Here is a 23764-nt window from a genome sequence, read left to right on the forward strand (position 1 = left end):
GACTTAACTGATATCTAAAGAATGTTTTATCCCACAGTTGCAGAATGTACATGCTTTCATCAGTGCATGGAACTTTCTCCAGGATAGACCATATGGTGGGCCATAAAGCAAGTCTCAGCAAATTCAAAAAAATGTAAATCATACCATGTCTCTTTTCTGATAACAATGGAATGAAGCTGTAAATTAACAATTCAAGAATATTGAGAACATAAGCAAATATGGAGGCTGAACAACATGCTCCTAAATGAACAATGGGTCATAGAAGGAATCAAAAGTGAAATAGAAAAAATGGGGAAACAAAAGAAGATAACAATACAAAATGTCAAAACTTATGAGATAAGGCAAAAGCAGTGTTAAGAAGGAGTTTATAGCAATTGGTGCCTACATAAAAATATTGTAAAGAAACCAAATAAATGAAATATCAATGCACTTCAAGCACCTAGATAAACATCTAACCAAATCCAAAATTGGTAGGATTAAAAAAAATTAAAATTAGAGAAAAAATAAATAAAATTGAAACAAAAATACAAAATATCAGTGAAATGTAGAGCTGTTTTTTTTTTTTTGACAGGCAGAGTTAGACAGTGAGAAAGAAAGACAGAGAGAAAGGTCTTCCTTCCATTGGTTCAACCCCCAAATGACTACCACGGCCAGTGCACTGTGCCAATCTGAAGCCAGGAACCATATGCTTCCTCCTGGTCTCCCATGCGGGTGCAGGGCCCAAGCACTTGGGCTATCCTCCACTGCCTTCCTGGGCCACAGCAGAGAGCTGGACTGGAAGAGGAGCAACTGGGACAGAACTGGTGTTCCAACCGGGACTAGAACCCAGGGTGCTGGTGCCTCAGGATTAGCCTAGTGAGCAGTGATGCTGGCCAACAGAGCTGGTTTTTTGTTTTTTTTTGTTTTTTTTTTTTTTTTTTCAAAAAAAAAAAAAAAAACTGATACAACCAATGGCCCAACTAACCAAAAGAAAAAAAAAAGAGGAAGACTCATATCAATAAAATCAGAGATGAAAAAGCAAACATAACAACAAACACCAGAGATATAAAAATAATCATAAGGAATTATTATAAAGAGCAGTATGCCAACAAATTTGGAAAACAAGAAGAAATGGATAGATTTTTGGATACATATAACCTACCTAAAATGAGCCATGAATAGATAAAAAACCTAAACAGACCAATAACAAAGGTGGAAATCAAATAAATAGTGAAGACCCTCCCAACAAACAAAATCCCAGGACCGGATGGGTGCACTGCAGAATTCTACCAGACATTTAAAGAACTAACTCCAATTCTTCTCAAGAATTGAAAGGGAAGGAATCTTCTTAAACTCCTTCTATGAAGCCAGCTTCACCTTAATTCCTAAACCAGAAAAAATACAACAGAGAAAAAGAAATATAGACAAATATCCCTGATGAACATAGATGCAAGTATTCTCAACAAAATCCTAGACAATTGAATCTAACAAAACATAAGAAAGATCAATAACCTGAACCAAGCAGGATTTACCCATGGTATACAGGGATGGTTCAACATTGGCAAATCAATAACTGTGATATATCATATTAATAAACAGAAGAACGAAAACCATATGACTCTGCATCAATAAATTCAGAGAAAGCATTTGACAAAATACAGCATCTGTTTATGATGAAATCCTTAAGAAAATTGGGTAAAGGAGGAACATACCTCAAGACAATCAAGGCAATTTATGACAGACCTCAGCAAACATCTTACTGAATGGGGAAAAGTTGGAAGCACTCCCAATAAGATCTGGGACCAGACAAGAATGCTATTCAATATAGTACTGGTATTTTAGCCAGAGTCTTTAGGCAAGAAACAGAAATCAAAGGTATACAAATTGGAAAGGAGGAAGTCAAGCTATCCCTATTTGCAGATGACATGATTCTATATATAGGGGATCCAAAAGATCTATTAAAAGACTATTGAGGGGCCGGTGCTTTGGCATAGCAGGTAAAGCCATCGCCTGCAGTGCCAACATCCCATATGGGCGCTGGTTTGAGACCTGGCTTCTCCACTTCCAATCCAGCTCTCTGCTATGGCCTGGGATAGCAGAAGATGGCCCAAGTCCTTGGGCTCCTGCACCCATGAGGGAGACCTAGAAGAAGCTCCTGGCTCCTGGCTCCTGGTTCGGATCAGTGCAGCTCCGGCCATTTAGCCAACTGGGAAGTGAACCAGTGGATGGAAGACCTCTCTCTCTCTCTCTCTCTCTCTCTCTCTCTCTCTCTCTCTCCCCGCTTCTCCTTCTCTCAGTGTAACTCTTTCAAATAAATAAATAAATCTTTTAAAAAATGGACTATTGGAACTCATGAAAGAGTTTGGTAAAGTGGCAAAATAAAAAATTAACACACAAAAATCAATAGCCTTTATATACACAGACAATGCCATGACATAGAAAGAACTTCTAAGATCAATCCCATTCACAATTGCTACAAAAAAATTAAATACCTTGGAATAAATTTAACCAAGGAAGTGAAAGATCTCTAGGAAGACAATTAAAAAATAAAAGAAATAAAGAAGACACACAAAATATGGAATAATCTTCCATATTAATGGACTGGAAGAATCAATTTCATCAAAATGTCCATACTACTAAAAGCAATTTACAGTTTCAACATGAACCCGATCAAAATACCAAGGATATTTTTCGCAGATCTAGAAAAGCAATGCTACAATTCATATGGAAACACAAGAGACTCCAAATAGCTAAAGTAATCGTATACAAGAAAAAACAAAGGAGAAGGCTTCACAATAACAGATTTCACGACATACTACAGGGCAGTCATAATTAACACACTCTGGTGTTGGCATCAAAACAGATGTACACACCAATTAAACAGAATAGAGACTAGAGAAATCAATCCATGTATCTACAATCAACTTATCTTTGAAAAAGGAGCTAAAAACAATCCCTGGAGTAAGGACAGTCTCCTCAACAAATGGTCCTGGGAAACTGAATCTCCACATGCAAAAGTGTGAAACAAGAACTCTACCTTACACCTTACACAAAAATCCACACAAAAATGGATCAAGTACTTAACTATACAACCTGATACAGCCAAATTACTAGAGAACACTGGAAAATCTCTGCAATACATTGGCATAGGCAAAGACTTCTTTGAAAAAATCCAGAAGCACAGGCAATCAGGCTAAATCAGACAAATGGGAATACGTAAAGCTGAGAAGCTTCTGAACTGCAAAAGGAACACTGAGCAAAGTGAAGAGGCAACAGACAGAATGGGAGAAAATATCTGAAAACTATGAAACTGATAAAGAAGTAATATCAAGAATCTATAAAGAGCTCAGGACACTCAACCATGACAAAACAAATGGACCTGTGAAGATATGGGCAAATGATGAGAATAGGTAATTTTTGAACAAGAAAATTCAAATGGCCAATAGACACATTTAAATATGCTCAGGATCACTAGCCATCAGGGAAATGCAAGTCAAAACCACAATGAGGGTTCAACTCACTGCAATTAGAATGGCTTTCATACAGAAATCAACAAACAACAAATGCTGGTGAGGGTGTGGGAGAAAAGTTCTCCTAAACCACTATTTTTTGGGAGTGAAAACTGGTGCAACCATTGTGGAAGACAGTATGGAAATATATCAAAAATCTGAAAATAGATCTTCCATTTGACCCACTATTCCTACTGCTGGGAATTTATCTAAACAAAATAAAATCAGCATATAAAAGAGTTATGTGTACCCACATATCCATTGCAGCTCAATTCACAATAGCCTAGATATGGAATCAATACACATATTCATCAACTGATGACTGGATTAAGAAATTATGTGATATATATACACTATTGAATACTATTCAACAGTAAAATAAAAAAAAAAAAAGAAAGCTTGTCTTTTGCAACAAAATGTATGCAATTGGAAACCATTATATTTACTGAAATAAGCCGGTTCCAAAAAAGATAGATACCATGTTTTCCCTGATCTGTGGTAACTAGTAGAGTATCTAAAATGTAATGTATAAGAGTGAAATTAACATTTTGAGATTTGATGATTATTTATAGCCCTTGTCTTGAATGCTGAGGAATAGTGCTTTTTTCTTTATACTACTTATTGAACCCTTTACTTGGTGTAGGGTTAATCTTATGAGTAAAGTAAACTGAAAAAAGATCTTTGTAAAAATTAGGAGTGGGAATAGAAGAAGGAGGAGGAAGAATTGTGGGAGCATGAGCAGTAGGGAGGGTAGGGTGGGAAGTTCCACTATGTTCCTAAATGTTTACATATGAAATACATGAAATCATATACCTTAAATAAAATTTTTAAAAAATATCTTAACCATGAAAAAAAATTCTACACCTAATGGAAACTGCTGTTATGTGTAGCTCAGGCCACACTGTAAATGCACCAAGGTCAGAACCAACCTAACTGACCCTGCTTAGTGTATCTCTTCATCACATGTAAAGTGAAGCACACTTTTTGATAAAAATGGAATCTGACAAATGAAAGTGCCATATCACTTTTGTTAGAAGAAATTATTTTAAAAAGGGTGTTATGTCTAAATAATCAAAATATTAGGTGGAGACCACTGATGAGAACAGCTGTCAACTTGAACATTGAGATTTTAAAAACAAAGATCTCAATATCAAAGGAGGCCTTTGGAAAAGCTCCTTCCATTAGTGCCCAGACAGAAACTTTAGAGATCCACTGTCCAAAAAATTGGGGGAGGGGTGGGTAGGAAGGGAGAACTCTCATTTTTTTTTTCTTTTTTGAGAAAGGAATTCCAAATTGTCTGATAATTCAAATACAATTTTGGCAATGTCATAAATAATGTGCAAATGTATTATGTAAGTAAAAAATATCACAAGGTCCTATTCCTGTTTCTACTTAGAAGATCAACCAGTATAATTATTTTTAAAACATTCAGAACTGCAAATTGAGATTAAAATATTATGTGGTTTATTTTATTCTTGATATTCTTTATTTTTAGGACATAAATCATATATCTGAGATAGTTTAGCCATTTTTTTTTTCAAGTACAGGAATTTCTCATGGAGAATGAGACATAGGGGGCACTATTGTACTTACAATCTGATGTAGGACACTGAGCAAGGAGGAAATTCAAGGAATTTACTCAAATTCAGTTCTCTCATTTCTGTTTGTTAGATCGAACTTTCTATAAACTATTTGATATTCAAAATGATGATTATTTTATTGTAGTATACTATAAAACCAATTAACATATTAGTCATACAGGGGATTATTTATAGCATACTGAAAACATTAAAAATTATTTCTATTCATGAAAACATTTAAAATCTACCCTCTTAGGAATTTTCAAGAATTTATTACTTTGGTATTAATTGCAGTCAGCGTTTTTAGCATGACCTCAGGAATTTATTTCTCCTAATTGAAATTTTGTACCATTTGATAAACATACCTCAGTCCCTCCCCTTCCCACTCCCAGTCCCTGGCAACTGCCATTCCACCTTTGCTGCTATGAATTCATTTTTTTTAGGTGAAAAATGACAAGTATGTGAGGTAATTCATGAATTAGTCCTGTTCAGACATTCTACAATGCATACCTATTCCAAAGATCATGCAGTACATAATATATAATTTTTATTTTTAATGTTAAAATAATGTTAAAACTGAAAAAAAATTGATATAATCATGGAAGTGAGATTTGCTATTAGTTAGATAGTAAGCGTGTTCAGTTCTGGAGATGGCTTCTGCATTCTGCAGAAGGGTGAATTTCAGATGAAGTATGATTTAGGTAAGATTGATGTAGGACTCCAACAATGAGATAGCTACATCACTTACATCAATACAAGAAGGACTCAATTTGTCCATAACGCTCATCTTTTTCAAGCAAGTGTTGGACTCTATTTGCCCTCTTTGAATAAGTATTTTCAATCCTACTCCATATCAAATAAAAATCCTATGAAACTTAATATTTAGCACAAATTCGTTAGTTTCTAAGTGATTTGGCACCAATGACATACAAACTATCTCCTCCTTCACTGAAATCAATCAAACCACGAGTATTGTGTTGCCCTTATCTACAGAGCTACACCGTGCTAGACTCTATTCATGTGCAGGTAACTACAGAAGCCTAGAACCAAGATCAGAAACACTTCATCTCAGGCTTAGGTAAAATCCCTTCCCAATGCAAGGCCCAGACCAAGCACTCACTCCATAAAGTAGGGCAGGACTTGTACCTTGTCTGTTTCCAGCACACTATACCCTTCCCCTCTGATTCCATCTAGTGGCCTTTTTACCCTGTCCCACAAAATGAGTCCACCTCTCTGATCTGTTGCCTGGGATAGTCCTCATTAGATAAGATATATGTACATATAACTTCACCTAAGAACTTTGAGAAGGAAAAGAAGTCTATTGACAGTTACAGCAGGAGAGTCAACATGGAACCTCTCTGTCAAGATCATTATATTGGAGTGCCTGGATTGCATACCCATCTCCAGATCCTTATTTAAATTTCCTGTTAATGCAGAGCCTGGAAAGTGACTGTCTCAAGTAATTGGGTTCCTGCCACCAATGCAGGCAACTTCGACTGTGCTCCTAGCTTTTGCCTGACCCAGCTCCTGGCCATTGGAAGCATTTGGGAGTGAACCAGTAGACAGGAGATCTTTTACTCTACCTCTCAAATTAAAAGTAGAAAATTTAGTTTAATTTAAAAATTACAAGCAGGCATAAATCAGAACCATCCTGTTCACCAATGTGTGTGGCCATCCCTTCTCATTTAAAACTACAAATACTAAATGTGTGCTCATTAGTCTCACCGTGGTTTCTCAGAATCCTTGGAGGGCTTAGGATCAGACAGAAATGGATTTTAACATCACTTCTATTAACATCCCATATGATACTTTAGTACTTTCCTAGAACAATTTTTCAGGCTACAAAATGTGGACTATAAAATCCTTCTGAGATCATCATGAAGACTACATTCATTCACATTTGTAAACACATCTGAAATACAGTAGATGTGTAATAAAATTTAATTCCCTTTCCTGTTTCTCCTCTTGATGGCACAATTTTAATCTCCAATTAAGCAGCATCTTTACAGGTTTATTTTTAGGAGACAGCATAATGCCTGACTTTGAGGACTCAAACTAAATGTAATTATCATGATTATTTCCATTATACAGATTTTGGGAGTTCCCAAAATGAGAGATTATTTTTGCTCTTGTCTGTTCTGTCCTTTCTCTTTTTCTTTGTATTATTAGGAATAATTTACAGGTTTTTTTTTTTTTTTTTTTTTTTTTTTTTTTTTTTTTTTTGACAGGCAGAGTTAGACAGTGAGAGAGAGAGAGAGAAAGGTCTTCCTTCTGTTGGTTCACCACCCCTAATGGCCACTACGGCCAACATGCCACACAGATCCGAAGCCAGGAGCCAGGTGCTTCCTCCTGGTCTCCCATGCAGGTGCAGGGCCCGAGGACTTGGGCCATCCTCCGCTGCCTTCCCAGGCCACAACACAAAGCTGGACTGGTGCCAGCCAGGAATAATTTACAGTTAAAAACATCCGGAGACACAATGACTTTCCACTAAACATAAGCTATACTGTTGTCTGTTAGAAAAGTTTCTAGGCTGGCGCCACGGCTCTCTAGGCTAATTCTTCATCTGCGGCACCGGCACACGGTGTTCTAGTCCTGGTTGGGGTGGTAGATTGTGTCCTGGTTGCTCCTCTTTCAGTCCAGCTCTCTGCTGTGGCCCGGGAGGGCAGTGGAGGATGGCCCAAGTGCTTGGGCCCTGCATCCACATGGGAGACCAGGAGGAAGCACTTGGCTCCTGGCTTTGGATTGGCGCAGCAGGCCAGCCATGGCGGCCATTTGGGGAGTGAACCAACAGAAGGAAGACCTTTCTCTCTGTCTCTCTCTTTCACTGTCTAACTCTGCCTGTCAAAAATAAATAAAAAAATCAAAGAAAAAGAAAAAAAAGAAAAGTTTCTAGTGTTAAGAAACAAGAACAAGAGAAACTATCTGGACCAGCAGGATTTACACTCAGACTTGAGTGACCTCCAATAATTACAGTTCAGGCATACTTTATTTTTTTGCAAGAATTTCATGTACATTAGCACATTTGATCTTAATGACATGTTGAAAATACAAGGATCAGTTTCAATTTGAAAACTGTAAAACTAGAATTTGAAAGGAGTCCGGTCTTCTAGTTCCACGCTATTCTTACACAGTAGAACACAAATAAGTGAAGGACACACAGAACAGGTGTTAGACCCTCGGAGTGAGGATGCTAACATGTCAAGAGGCACACCCCAAAGACTCAGACTCCAGACCAGCTGATGCAAAAGCAAGAGGATTTATTCGGCGTCTGCACAGACGGGCCTCTTGAACTCGGGAGTCCAGAGAGTGCCCCCAGCACAAAGCCACACGGTTTATATACCCGCAGCGACCAATCAAAAGCACTATAGTGTCCATGCACACAGCAGTCCAATCTGCGAGCTGATCATGTGAAGGGCATGCGTCCTCTATCCAATCAGCTACGGGATCACATGGGAGGCATGCACCTCATCGCCATTTTGTTGTTTACTTCTTTAGTAGTTCCTTTCCCTGCCAGCACCATCTTGTTCACCCTGAGGAGGACGACGTCTCTCTCCCTTTGTTCCCCTTGTGGGAGAGCGGCGTCCTGCTTCCCACACCGTTATTTGAGTATTAGGAGGCATACAAACTGGGTTAGGTCTTAGCACAGCCAGGCGCAAGTGTCGCAGCTAGCTAAGCATAGGGTCCCTTATTTTTATAGCTGCACCTAATTTTAGCTTTGGGGGAAAAAGTTTAGGGCTATAATTTTTAAACTTTAATTTTATTTGGGGCAAAGGTAACTTTTTGTTTTTAGTGGTATTGGCTTAGGTCACTGCATCTTGGTTTGATTTTTAAGGTTCTTCACAGGTCACTGAAAGACCAAAAACAAAGGCTTGCATTGTTGGTCAAGGCATCCAAAGCTTGGCTAAAATGGTGACATATAAAAAAATTATATTCAAGAGTTGTAGAGGTTCTTATCTCTTGTTTTTCAAAAATTTTAATTTAGATCCCTTGGTATTTCATGGAATGATCTTCTGATTGCAAATTTAAAACAACTTTGTATAATAAGATTAAATGCTTTCACAAATTTGTTCTTGTCTCATTAGATGAACCACAAACCAAAACAGTATAATCCATGATTTACACTTCACACACATGACATGAAATATTTATATGAAAAGGAAGAGCAGTCGCCTAATCTGATGTAATTCTCTGAAAATAATCAGGCTTGAAGGTTGCTGAGGAAGTAGAATGTCAGTTACCAGAGTTTCATTTAACCTGAGATTCATGAGGAGTGTGGGGAGGTCACTGTCCTGACTCACAGGGCCTCCCCTTCCTCTGCAAACATGCATCCCGAGGTCCTGAGTGCCTCCCACTCCCAGAAGAGGGCAGGAAACAGCAACAAAGTAACTCTTGTGTTTTGTTCTCTGCTCACTGATGAGAGAAAGCAGAACGCACCAGTGAGAGCAGACTCTGAAGAGAAGGAAGGAAGCAGAGGAACTCGCCTCCAGTTACCCTGCAGAGACGTTCTATCTACCTTTAGAGAAACAGCCCCGTCAGGGATTTTACTGCTGAACAATTTGCAGCAACCCTTGTTACCTGGGTAAGGGAACTTTTGTTCCCATATTGGAGGATGAAAGAAACAGTGGGTTAGAGTGAAATTGCGTAAAATAGAAAGTCTCATTTTTCGGATAAAAATTTTTGGATAAAATAGAAAGTCTCCTTTCTTAACGATTATTCTGAAGATTAAATGAAATGGTATTTCCACATTCGTTCATTTATCAATTAAATATTAATTATAAATTGATAACTATATGCTATTAACTACAGATATTATAGTTTCAAAAAATCTGTTCATGGGGGCAGGTATCATGGCACAGAGGGGTTACTGCTACCTGGAGGACTGCATCCCACAACAGAGTGCCTGGGACGGAGTCCTGCCTCTGCTTCCAACCCAAGTTCCTGTTAATGTACCTGGGAGGCAGTAGATGTTGGTACAAGTATTTGGGTTCTGCCACTCACATAGAAGACTTGGATGGAGTTTCTGGCTCCTGGCTTTGTCCTGATCCAGCCCCAGCTGTTTGCGAGCACTTTGGAAGTGAATCAGCAGGTGGAAGATCTCCCTCTTTCTCCCCCTCTCATCACTCTACATCTCAAATAAATAAATAAATAAATAAATCTTCATGTTTGTTCACCTTCTATCCACTTTTATGGTGGTTCATTTTGTCAGGTGCTTGACTTTTTAAAAATATATCGATGACATATTATGTGAATTTTTTCCACATAAGAATTTCATGTTCCCTGAATCTGAGCAACATGTCTATAGCCCAATTTTATTTTAGTTTCTAATAACAGACCTCATAGTTTTCATAAACAAGGAGGCAATTTTTAATATATTTTATATTAATTAATCTATTTGAGAAAGAGGGGGGGGAAGGGAGGTAGAGTGAGAGAGAGAGACTCCCATCCACTTGTCCACTCTCCAGATACTAGCAATAGTAGCCAGGGCTAGGCCAGGCTGAAGTTGCAAGCTAGTAACTCATTACAGGTCTCCCAAGGGAGTATCAGAGCCCCAATTACTGAAGCCATCACTGCTGCTTCCCCAGGGTTTGCACTGGTAGGAATCTGGAGTCAGGAGCTGTTTCTAGCTATTTAACATGGGTATTCTAACATGGGATATGGAAGTCTCAACTGGTATCTTAACGACTAACTTCTTAACCACTTTCTCCTAAGGGACTGATTTCCATAATTTTAGTTTCCTTTCCTGTTCCACAAAGTATGAACTTGAAAGACATTCATATATGACACTTTTTAAGTTTTTTTTTTTAATTTTAAAAGGAACATCCAATAACCAGGCAAAAGCATAAGTTTCCTTTTTAGCCTCCCCAGGCTAATGGAAAAGTATTTTTCCATTTCATCGTCATAGTAAAGGTAAAACCTCAAGGTCCTAGCTTAATTTAGAGTTCTTGAACTCAGTTCCTATACTTATTATATGAAAAATCCCTTGTATATCCAGACCTTTTCTACTACCCTCTAGAGTCTACGATTCCCCCTTGTGCTATTTTCTTGTGTTGCAAGACCAGCAGGTCTGGGTTCCTTCTCTGGCTTTGACTGTTATTCATTCCTTTTGGTCAAAGCTTTGGGTTTTTTTCTTTACAGCTCAGCTATATATTTTGTTTACTTTTATATTTTGTTAAACATTTTATTGCTTGCAATGGGAGAGGATCCAATTCAGCTCAGTCTGAAGTCTTCCTGGAGACACAGGTATTTATTCTTTCATTTTCTAATGAAACATACCCACAATAATAAAAAATAAAACAGGGCCTCATTAAATAGTAATGATAGCAAAGATTATGCAATGAAGGAAATCAATTGCTTACATTAGAATTTGCTCTTTTTATTATATACAAAGAGACAAATTCAACATGGGAAAATGCAAATCCATATACTTTTCTATGACTAAACTGGAAAATGTATAGGATTTATACTTATTTTTATCCAAAAATAAAACTCCATTTAATTGATGTAGCATGATAACCACTATATTTTAATATATACTATATTATAAATGTCATCTTCCAAGGCAAGATGATGGATGGACAATGAACAAGTTCTCCAAATGTTGGGAGACAGAAGAGCTAGTGGGGTGCTGCCCAACTCCACCTGGTGGCCATGCACACCCCAGAGACTGTCATGCCTGTTTCTGTCACACCGTAGTTTTCTCCATCTGCAAGGTTTCTAGAGGAAAGTAGAAGACAGCTTGAAATCTTGCCACTTCCCATGCATTTTTTCATATCTTCCCTGGGAATTTTCCATGTGAAGGCAAATTGAAGACCATAGAGAAATGAAAAGTAGAAGATGATAACAGTCATCATGCTGCTCTACCTCAAATTCATGGAAGTACTTTGCATCTACACTTTTACTAGAAAAGGCCTTGGTCAATGCCTGGCATATAGCATAAAGAAAACAGATTTAATTATTTGAAATGCAGAGTTAGAAGGAGGAAGAGGTAGAGAGAGAGAGAGAGAGAGAGAGAGAGACTGGCACCGTGGCTCAATAGGCTAATCCTCCGCCTGCGGTGCCAGCACACCGTGTTCTAGCCCCAGTCGGGGCACTGGATTCTGTCCCAGTTGCTCCTCTTCCAGGCCAGCTCTCTGCTGTGGCCCGGGAAGGCAGTGGAGGATGGCCCAAGTGCTTGGGCCCTGCACCCACATGGGAGACCAGGAGAAGCACCTGGCTCCTGGCTTCAGATCAGTGCAGTGCGCCAGCTGCAGCACGCCAGCCGCAGTGGCCATTGGGGGGTGAACCAGTGGAAAAAGGAAGATCTTTCTCTCTGTCTCTCTCTCTCACTGTCCACTCTTTCTGTCAAAAAAAAAAAAAAAAAGAAAAAGAAAAAAGAGAGAGAGAAAGGAAGAGAGAGAGAGAGGGAGAAGAGAGAGAGGTCTTCCATCCGCTGGTTCCCCAAATGGTTGGAACAACAAGAGCTGGGCCAATCCAAAGCCACGAGCCAGGAGCCACAAGCTTCTTCCAGGTTTCCCATGAGGGTGCAGGGACTTAAGGAGTTGGGCCATTTTCTTCTGCTTTCTTAGGCCATAGCAGGGAGTTGGATCAGACATGGAGCATCTGGAACTCTAAGTGGTTGCGCATATGGGATGCTGGCACTGTACACTGCAGCTTTACCTGTTATTCCATAGTGCTGGCCCCCATGATCATATTCTAATAATTATGATTTGCTAAGTACTTACACAGCAGTGTCTAGAACAGAGGTGATGTGTTATGGTGAATGGCTAAGGTTTATTGATGCAGGGATCCAATGGATACATTGTTCCAACATGTGTCATCTAGATGGATACACTGTGCCAACATGTGTCTAATTTCCCATCACAACTTTGAAGAGCATGTCTTTGGCATGCCATGCAATTTCCTTTAACCTTTGAAACAATCCAGCAACAATGGTACCATTTTCCTTACTTTAAAAATGAGGCTCGAAGATGAGGCCATTCACATAGGTAGTAAGTGGTAGAGTTTAGTTTAAATTTCAATTTGCTTGGTTCCTAAAAGAGATCATATTTCCAGTGTCCTTGTTCATTAATGATACAATGGGAGATAAATGGTTACATACAAAAAATGATTCCAAGTTACTGACTCACATGGAATCAGGCATTTATTCTGCCTGTGAATGCCTCAATTGTTTATCCATAAGGTAGAAACACCCGAAAGGTTAAAGAAATTGGCAACTTTGTGACGTCAGTAATAACAACAACAACACAAATTATCTCTATAAACTTGGCAATCACTGTGATTAAGGAAGCTGTCTGATGTCTGAAGGGACTTAAAGATCCATGAGTGGGTCAAGAAGACTACTGTAGGAATCTGACCATTTCTCGGTGGTCAATTGCTTATAGAAGTGGATATATTCATAAATGGAGCACATCTCACTGTGGTAATGCATTCAGCGCAGTAGGATGATAAGTAGCAGAAAGTATCCCTCTAATGTGGTGAGACTCATAGCTCTAAGATTCAATTTCAGGAAATGCCATGCGATGACATCTCACAAAACTACATTCACAAAGTGACAAATATACAACATTTATACAATTCCAGGAAATAGTGTGCATGAGTTAATAGAGCAGAGAAGGAGATAAGTGTTCCATTTGGAAAATAGGTCCATTGCTGACATTTTCAGCCACTGCTAAGAATCTTGATTTCTGAAACAAGGTATGTGACAGATACTATCTGAAATGTACACTGTACTTCTGGATGCTTCCTTAGCTCTACTAAAGTACAGCATGGAAACATCACTAATACAACCAATTTTCCTCCTTTTTATTTTTGAAGTTACAAGAATCTCCATTTGCATCAAAGAGCAATATCATAATATTAGAAGAGGTGAGATGGATAGTTTCCTTTGTGAGAGAGGTTTGTGTCATGGATGAGTTTCTTCCTGTGAGTCAGCTTTCTGACCTCCAGTAATCTGAGCAGAAGTGAAAACAGATGATTGTGAAATTTACTGTTGATGATGCAATCAATTATTTTCTACTTTCTCATTTTAGACAACGAACTTTCTGAATTAATGGTGGCAAATCATTAATCGTTTTTTCTTATAAGAACCAGTGTTTTCTTTCAATTGAGATAGGTCTGTAGATTACATGAGAAAATAGTTTTTCCTTTTCACAGATGCCTGAATTTTGTTTGCTGAGGACTTGGTGTTATGGATTCCAGTAGGGTACATAAAATATAGAGCTGTATTGATCAGGATTCACTGTGTTCTTGTGAGATAGCCATAACCCTATGCTAAAAAATGTGTTGGTTTTCCAGAAAAGTTTGTAAAGACCAAATTTAGAAAATATCATTATGTCCTATAATTCCAAATGCCAGAATGTCATCTGGACAAATGTTTTATTTTCTTTCATTTACTACTCATTACTCTCTTGTATGACTTTGATCACATATTTGAATTTATTTGAACAAATCTGAACAGTGATTGTTTTCCTGCTGTTTAATCCAAATTCACACTTTTTCCTATAGGTACAGAAATTATAATAATCAAGGTTTGTATTCAACCAGTTCTGAAATATTATACTGGCTCTGAAAACACTACAATGCTATCTTATTAGAAGTAGTAGAAATGATATTCTCAGAAGACCCCTCACAGCAACTCTTCACACAGTATTAGTACTTGAAAATATTAAGAGGTTGATATTGAGATTCCTAACACCTGAGAAATATGTAGAATTGGAGTTGATTCAAATACATGGGGCTAGAGGCTGGCATTGTGGGGCAGTGTGTTCACCAACACTCCTGACACCAGCAACATACATCAGAGAACAAGTCAAGAGTCCCAGCTACTCTGCTTTCCAACCCAGTTTCCTGATGATGTGCCTAACAAGGCAGCAGAGGATGAACCATGGGTTCCTGCCATCCATGTGGGAGACAAGATGGAGTTCCTGTCTCCTAGCTTACGCCTGGCCCAGACATTTGGAGAGTGAACTAGCCTATGGGAGAACTCCCTCCCCTTCTCCCTCCCCCTCTCCTTTTCCTTGCACTTGCCCTTTCAAATAAGTACATAAATAATAAGTCCTCTAAGAAAGAAACTCATTAGGATAGAATTATATAAACTTCGAGACTCTGAGGTACTGGGGATTAGAACTTCAACTTATCATTTGGGGGTATACAATTCAACTCACTACAACAGCATTTATTTTCAGTTTGGAAATCAATGTTATGATACTTTAATGGAAAAAATTGATAAGTAGCCCACATTTACTCTCAAACACAGTAAATGTAGTGCAGAGAACACAGCACCTTACAAGTCTGTGTAAACTCATGGACAAAACTTTCTAGGTCAAGTCTTTTACAAGAATCCTAGTTAAAATGGAAAATGTAGTTCTATTCATATTTGTATATAAATGTGTATATATTTATATATATTTACTTCTGGGGTATATTATGGCTAATTAAATTATATTTAACAGTTAATAATTTTTACCAACACATTCCCATTGGTATTCAAAAAGCATACTATATGTGCATATTCTGCTATTTGTTTTACTAACTCTTGAATCTGTAGTTATCTTTTTCTTTCAGTTGTCGTCTTCAATTGTATTGAATGACATATCCGAAGACCAGCACTTTTATTTCCTTATTTCATAGGATTTTTATTACTAGGTGTCGCTCCCCCTCTTCATGGAGGAACGACACAGGACCCTGCGTTGTTCTTTTGTCTGCTCGGCCCTCCCCAGGTTTGCTGCTGGTTCTTCCCGGGTTGGCTACTGTCCCTTCCACCTCCGTGGAAGGGCAGTTCCCCCTGGCCACATTCCCCACTTCCGCAGGGGAGCGGCACACCGCCGGCCGGCTCTCTCGGGGGCTGCACAGGTGTTCCCCTTAGATGTTCCCCTTAGATGTTCCTGGTGCATGCCGTCTCTCTCCTCCTCTACAGTCCTCCTCCGCCAATCCTAACTCGGCCGCCCACACGCCGAGTACGCTGCTCTCCTCCAATCAGGAGCAAGTCCTACAGTTTATTGGCTGAACTGGAGGCACCTGTGCAGAAGCTGCTTTCTTCTCCCCCAGCGCCATATTGTGGGAGAGCAGATGCATAGAATAAGTCCTAATTCCAGTAACAGTATAGTCCGAGTTGCTCCCCACACTAGGTACTATGAATTCATTTAATGGATATCTTTCTGTTTATTTTATTTTAATTTTTATTGAATTGTACATCCTATTTTGTTTATTCCAACTTAGCAATAACAGTGTTCAAAGCTTTGTCTTACATATAGGACATTAAAACACCTCAATATGCTAATTTGGTGTATTTTGCACTTTAGGGTTTCAGCTGAAAGTTGTAATCAGTTTAATATATGTGACAGCTTTCAGTAAGCTGTTTATTAAATTAATTTTATTAAATATATTATCTATCTCCTTTATGTTGTTATTATTTGTCTGCTTATACTACATGGAAACACAAAGATTTAAGTCAGAAAACCAAAAGCAATTGCCAAGATTAGCACATCTTCTAATAGTCTTTTAAAATATATTTGATGCAGCATTATCTGGAACTAAATCACTTGCTATTTCACTTTTTCAATATAAAACCATTATTATTAATGTTATATATGTTATTAATCAACATAATAAGTCATATTTGTATGTGACTAAGGAAAGCATTTACTATTCTGTTTCTTCTAATTACAGAAATAACACATATTAAAAGCAGAATATTGAGAAAGTACATAAAATTATAAATATAAATTTAGCTTCCTACTCATCAGCAACTGCTGCTGATATTTTTATGAGTATCCTTCCAAAATGTTAGGCAGAAAAATTATTATAAAGGATATTTCATCACAGCATTGCTTTTGATATTATAAAAATTCGAAAAAGGGTTGTTTAATAAATGTTATTGGCCGGCATCGCGGCTCATTAAGCTAATCCTCTGTCTGTGGCGCTGGCACCTCTAGTTCTAGTCCCAGTTGGGGCACCGGATTCTGTCCCGGTTGCTCCTCTTCCAGGCCAGCTCTCTGCTGTGGCCCGGGAAGGCAGTGGAGGATGGCCCAAGTGCTTGGGCCCTGCACCCACATGGGAGACCAGGAGGAAGCACCACCACCGGCCATAGCGGCCATTTGAGGGGTGAACCAATGGAAGGAAGACCTTTCTCTCTGTATCTCTCTCTCACTGTCTAACTATGCCTGTCAAAAAAAAATTAAAAAAAAATAACTGTTATTAAGTCACATAATGAACTGCTCTACAATTATTACAAAGGTGCAAATTTGTGTGAAAATGGAACAACATTCTACAATGCATTTTATACAAAACAATAACAAGTTGCAACACAATATGTGATATAGAATTGTGTTTTCTCAATAAACTTTTCATTCTAAATTAATCTTAGAACTACAGAAAAAATTTATGAGGATAGTATAGTTTGTTCCCATATTTCCCACACCATATTTCCATGTCCTAAACTCCTATGAAGAGTTTACCTTACACCACATGATGACTTTGTTCAGCCATTTCATTTGAGGAATGTCATTCAAATATCTGGCATTTGTTGCTTGACACTAATAACCTCTGCCCTTTTTAAGGAATAGTTTGTATTTTTACATTTAATTTTTAAAAGAATGTGTTCGATTTTACTCTTCTCATTTTATTTTTCTTTCTTCAAAATTTCAATCATTAGATGGACTGATGAAATTCTGTTTATTGTGTGCACCATGGTGCTTTGAAGCACCTGTACACTGTGAGATGTATAAATCTGGAAATTACCTTTATCACCCCAGATGATGATTGGGTTGTGGTAAGAACATCTGATGTTCGCTTTCCTGCATTCATCAAGAATACAGTTGGTTTCACTCATTTGTGGCACCTGCACAGGGTGGTTTCATAGAAACGGAATAGAAGGGAGGTTGCCAGAGGCTGGGGCTAAGGGTGCTGGAGATGTTTAGGGGGTAGATGTTGGCCAAAGGACACAAAAAGTTAGTTAGGAGGACTAATTTCTAGAGATGCATTGTACAGTGCAGTGATTACAGTAAATAATGATATATTCATTTATTGCTTTATTCTATTTTAGTATTTCATCCTTCCTTATTCCTATACTTTCTTTAATTATATCAACTCTTTTCAAAAAGCTTTTGGCTGATATTAGCATTTCATCTCATGGGTAATGATTATATTTATACATAGTATATGTACATTACATATGTGTCTACTTCCACGTCTGTGACTTTATTTGAATTTATCTCTATCTCTTTAACATGTATGCTTGTGTTTGCATTTATCCATCTTCACCTTTAATGGAATCTATAAATGCTTGTGGGATGGCTGATGCTGTTTTCAGAATGATATCTAATATTTTGAATAACTGAAAACATTTAATGCATCACATAGTAAATCTAATGATTATGGAAAGATGTTTTGAGTGACATATGTTGCAAGAAAACTTTATCTGTTACATCATTGTGTTCTCTTAGTTTGTGAATTAACCCTCCAAGGAAGCCTGAATCTTCTTTTTTTCCCATCAGTCTGTGTTTTTGTGTGCCTCTGTGTGTGTGTGTGTGTGTGTGAGTTTTACTTCCGGTAGTTCTTTTACCATCTTTAAAATTAAAACATTTCTCCTGTATATGTCTAGGAATGTCTCAATCTTCCATGTAGAGAAATTAGACATTTTGTTCATTTCATTGGCTGTTTTTGTCAATAAATCATCGTGGGGTTTCTCTTTCACAGGAAAACCATCTTCAGTAGCTAAACGATCTCTATGTTTTTTTTCAGAGAAACTGCGGTGAGAGCCTCAGCAGGGCCCAACCTTGGTGTAACCACTGGGAAGACAGCTGCTGACTCACCATCGAGACTCTACAGAGGCCAGCGCCGTGGCTCACTAGGCTAATCCTCTGCCTGCGGCGCTGGCACCCTGGGTTCTAGTCCCGGTCGGGGCGCCGGATTCTGTCCTGGTTGTCCCTCTTCCAGGCCAGCTCTCTGCTGTGGCCCGGGAAGGCAGTGGAGGATGGCCCAAGTGCTTGAGCCCTGCACCCCGTGGGAGACCAGGAGAAGCACTTGGCTCCTGGCTTTGGATCAGCGCGCTGCACACTGGCTGCAGCGCGCTGGCCGCGGTGGCCATTGGAGGGTGAACCAATGGCAAAAGGAAGACCTTTCTCTCTGTCTCTCTCTCTCTCACTGTCCACTCGGCCTGTCCAAAAAAAAAAAAAAAAAAAGACTACAGAAAGCCACGGTCTGTCCCCCTCCAAAGTGCAGCGAGTGGAACTGACAGTTTCAAATAGAAAAGTGCAGCTCAGAGTGGAGATGTTCCATTTTCTAGTGAAGTGGATGAAAAGCTGCTAATGAAATTCGTTTTTCTTGGGAGGAGGGAAACACTAGATGTGAGGTGACAGCTGAGGGTAAACCTGCAAATCCCAGAGCAAGTCAGTACCCGCCTCTGCTCTAAAGTGGGCTCGAAGGAAGGCCACCCAGCAATCCACTGAGGTGGCTGAGCATGGCCACCATGGATTGTACACCTGCTGAGAACACCTCTCTGTCATGGTTTGTTTTTAAAATAATGGCAATAGTTCCTGTGTCAGTGAGAACTTTCAAAGAACTGGCAGCAAAGCTTGACACAGGTGACGTGCAGGGAGATGTGTGTGTCTAGGTGGACACCATGCCCAGCATGGGAAGCCCTTCTGCTTCTTTGGTCATAGCTTTGTTAGGGCTGGGAAACCACCAGCAAAGGCCGATGACAGGTCCATATGCCAGCCCTACCACACGAACATCTGCACTGTGAGGTGTCAAAGGTAGAATTGCTCTTGATCCGGAAGGGTGGGGAGTGACCTGTAGCATAGTCACCCACTGCGTTTGCTGCGCTGAGGCAGCGGTGAGGCTCCTCTTCACTGCAGTTATGGGAGGAGTCAGTCTTCTGATTTGTAAAAGTGAAAGAAACAGAAAACTTAGGAAGAGGTTAATACCAAAACACGCTGTCCACAGCCTTCAGCATTGTCATTCTAAAACTGAATTATTTGGAACCAAAAATGAAAAAAAAAAATCAGAAGAAAACAAGAAATAAAACAAGGAATTTTGTTCCATAACTTACTTTACTATTTTTCCATTGATATATTTCAACTCTATTAAAAATTAATTTGAGACTTTAATTTAAAATGTAGATATTATCCAGCTACAGCCTTTTGGAATAAAACTCTTTGATGTGAGAAATTTGAGCTAACAAATATTAGTATTTCTCACTTGCAAAACAAAATTCAGAGTAAGTGCCAAAAAGTGTTAGTTGAAAACTTCAGTTGTGAAATTTTTTTTAATTTGTAAAAGGAAAATGAAATAAATTTATACTCATTGTCTTCTTCTAATTTCCTAAAGTTTATAATAATATATAATCAATTATTTTTAACAGTGTGATATATGAAATGATATATTGTATTTTAATTTTTGCTTAATAATTTGATTTAAAGGAGGTTTGTTTGTAGGTCAATTTTCTTGATAACTATGATTTTTTTTTATATTCTTGAGCCCTCTCAATGTATTATTTTTAATGCTTCATTTATTTGAGAGAGAGAGAGAAAGCGAAGAGCTCCCATCTACAAGTTCACTTTCCAAACGCTCACAATGGCTGTGTCTGGGCAGCATTTGGAAACAGGAGCTAGCCTGGAATGCAGTCCAGGCCTCCACCAGCGTGGGAGGAACTCAATTACTTGAGTTGTCAAAATCGCTTCCCAGGCCTCTTCTAGAGCTTCACACAAATGAATCTTACATAATCTCATACTGGCTATGAGGCTCATCAATGTTATTCTTATGACAGTAGTTGGTTTCTTTTTATTGCTAAGTGATAATCCATTTTCTGCAAATGCTGGGATTGTATTCTGTTTTCAACTATTATAAATAAACTGCTAGGAAAGTTGATGTAGAAGTTGTTAATATTTTAATTTCTCCTAAATAAATACCCACAAGTAGGACTGCTATGTCATGTTGTAAATGTTTGATTTTGAGAAATAGCCAAAACAGTTTTCAAGGTTGATGTACCTACCTGCATTCTCACCAGCAAGGTGGACAGTTGTAGCTGTCTCACTTATCAACACTAAATATTGATACTGTTTAAAAACTTAGTCTTGTAAGTATAAGGAAATATTCAGTTGTGTGATTTACATGTCTCTATTGAATAATAATATTAAGAATCTTTTCTTGGGCATATAGTCCATTATTCATGGGAGTTTAATTTTTGGAATATATTAAAACTTGTTGGCTGGCGCTGCGGCGCACTAGGCTAATCCTCCACCTTGCAGCGCCGGCACACCAGGTTCTAGTCCCGGTCGGGGCGCTGGATTCTGTCCCGGTTGCCCCTCTTCCAGGCCAGCTCTCTGCTGTGGCCAGGGAGTACAGTGGAGGATGGCCCAAGTGCTTGGGCCCTGCACCCCATGAGAGACCAGGAGAAGCACCTGGCTCCTGCCATCGGATCAGTGTGGTGCGTTGGCCATGGCGGCCATTGGAGGGTGAACCAACGGCAAAAGGAAGACCTTTCTCTCTGTCTCTCTCTCACTGTCCACTCTGCCTGTCAAAAAAAAAAAAAAAAAAAAAAAAAACTTGTTTGTTGCTCAACAGATGATCTCTCATGGTGAATATTCCATATACAGTATAATAATATATTGCAGCATTTATTGAATATAATATACTGAAGACAACTGGGTAGTGAAAGCAAATGGCAATATTTGACATGGGGCTTAAAATTTATAAGATACCAGAAAACAAAAACACAAACAGTAGAGGTTCTTATAGACCCAAAATTTCTTCTGATCTCTTTTTTAGTCAACCTAAAAACTTAGTATTGATTATAGTGCAAGTTTGTAGTTGACAAAATTTCTTCATTCTTATTTATCTGAAAATGTATTCATTTCAATTTAGGTCTAAAAAATAAATTATACTCAATATAGATCTGGTTTCTTGGGGTGTTTTGTCTTTCTTTCCATTTGACATTTTTAAATACCTGATTGCACTATCTTCCTAGCTATTTTTGTTTTGGGCAGTGTCAACCTCATTAAAACAATCATTTATTATTAAATGTCTCTTTTTTATCTGCCCAATTTCAGGCATATCTGTTTTTATTTGGTTTTTCAGAATTTGACTATACTGTGTACAGTATTTTGTTTTGTTGTTGTTTATTGGGTTCTGTTTGCTTCATTTGTTTTTTGTTTTGTACTTTCCTGCATGACGTTTGTTTACCTTCTTAAATGTTCTTTTTTTAAGATTTGTTTTCTATTTATTTGAAAGGCAGAGTTAGTGTGATGGAGAAACAGAGAGAGAGAGAGAGTCTTCCACCTCTGGTTCATACCCCAAATGGTCACAACAGTCAGGACTGGAGCCAGGCTGAAGCCAGAAGCCAGGAACTTCTTCTGAGTCTTCATGGGCCCAAGCACTTTCCACGTGCTTTCAGGGGCCCAAAGACATGGGCCGTCTTCTGCTGCTTTCCCAGGCACATTAGAAGGGAGCTGCATCAGAAGTGGAATACCTGAGACTCGATAGCACCCATATGGGATGCTGGCACTGCTGGCAGTGGCTTAACCTGCAAAGTCACAGCACCAGCCCCTCTACTTATACGTCCTAAATGTGCTAAATATGTACTTATATGCACTAAAGTACACATAGTTTTACATTTTGATTGTTATATTTTATCTTAAATTCTTTTATTTGTGTGGCTTTTATTTCTCTGCTGAAATTTACTATCCACTCATAACCATATTTTTTAAGTCCTTCAACATATTTATTATACCATATTTAGACTCAGTTCTATGAATGGCTTTTCTCTGCAGCTGTAGGTCAAACATTCCTGTTTATTTAGATATTTGACAAATTTTGAACATTCTGGATGACATGGTATAGACAGTCCGCATGCTGTTGACCTTCTCTGGTTTACTTCTAGCAGGCATTCAGTTACTGGTTGATTGCCTTGAATTTTTGTCATCTTGTATTTAGGTCTCCTTAAGACAAATCTGTGGGAAGTACAGGGTATTTTCCAAGCCAGTCTAACTTATAGAAATTCAACTTCTGAATTCTCTCTCCATTTTTATTTTTTTGTAGTTTGATTTTGGTCTTTTTTTTTAAGGGTCTCCTTTTGTTGCTGCAATTAGATGCTCACAGGTATTAACAAAATCATTCCAACCTCATGGAGTACAATCTCCATCCCCTCCCAGCACTACTTAATATCTAGTATCTATCTCCCTCTCCAATATATGTGACCACCCTCTGGTGAGCCTCTTGTAGTCTCTCTGAAAATGCATTGGCTGGTTTCCTGATGGGACTCACCTGTTGATCCATATTCAGACTTTTGTATTCTCTCCTCTGTGCTAATTCCTCATCTCTGGATCCTTATCTCATGGACTACAACCATTTTAGCAACTGTGACCCAATTTCTACAAGGTCAGAGAGAAGTGTTCTCTAGCTCTCTGTACTGGAATTGGGAAATTACCCCCAGATAGAGCAATGCAATTGTCACGGGAGGCACGTGGTAAATTTCATTTCAATAAGTTGTCAGCCTTTGCTGTTTATTGTCCAAACCCTGTAAACAGTTTTGTCATCATTTGATTTATGCAAAGTGTTATAATAGAACTAATCCAGTACAAATTATTCTATCATGGACAAAGTAAAGGTTTCCTTGGATCTCTTTCTCTGCCTTCGTAAGTGTTGCACCGAAAGTTGGAAAAGGCAAAACAGGTTCAACTATCATTTTTACATGTCAAT

General features: G+C 38.5%; 1 protein-coding gene across 1 annotated transcript in view; it reads right to left on the bottom strand.

Moving 5' to 3' along the window:
• LOC100355864 (glutamate decarboxylase 1-like) overlaps positions 1-19572 on the bottom strand; it is a 90995-nt gene extending 71423 nt beyond the window's left edge. The window contains exon 1 of the mRNA XM_051851875.1: positions 19464-19572. Within this exon, the coding sequence (XP_051707835.1) occupies positions 19464-19572 (109 nt within the window). The remainder of the gene's footprint in view (positions 1-19463) is intronic.
• Between the last annotated feature and the right edge of the window lie 4192 nt (positions 19573-23764).

Source organism: Oryctolagus cuniculus, chromosome 10, assembly GCF_964237555.1.
Source record: "Oryctolagus cuniculus chromosome 10, mOryCun1.1, whole genome shotgun sequence".
In the NCBI taxonomy this organism is placed as follows: Eukaryota; Metazoa; Chordata; class Mammalia; order Lagomorpha; family Leporidae; genus Oryctolagus; species Oryctolagus cuniculus.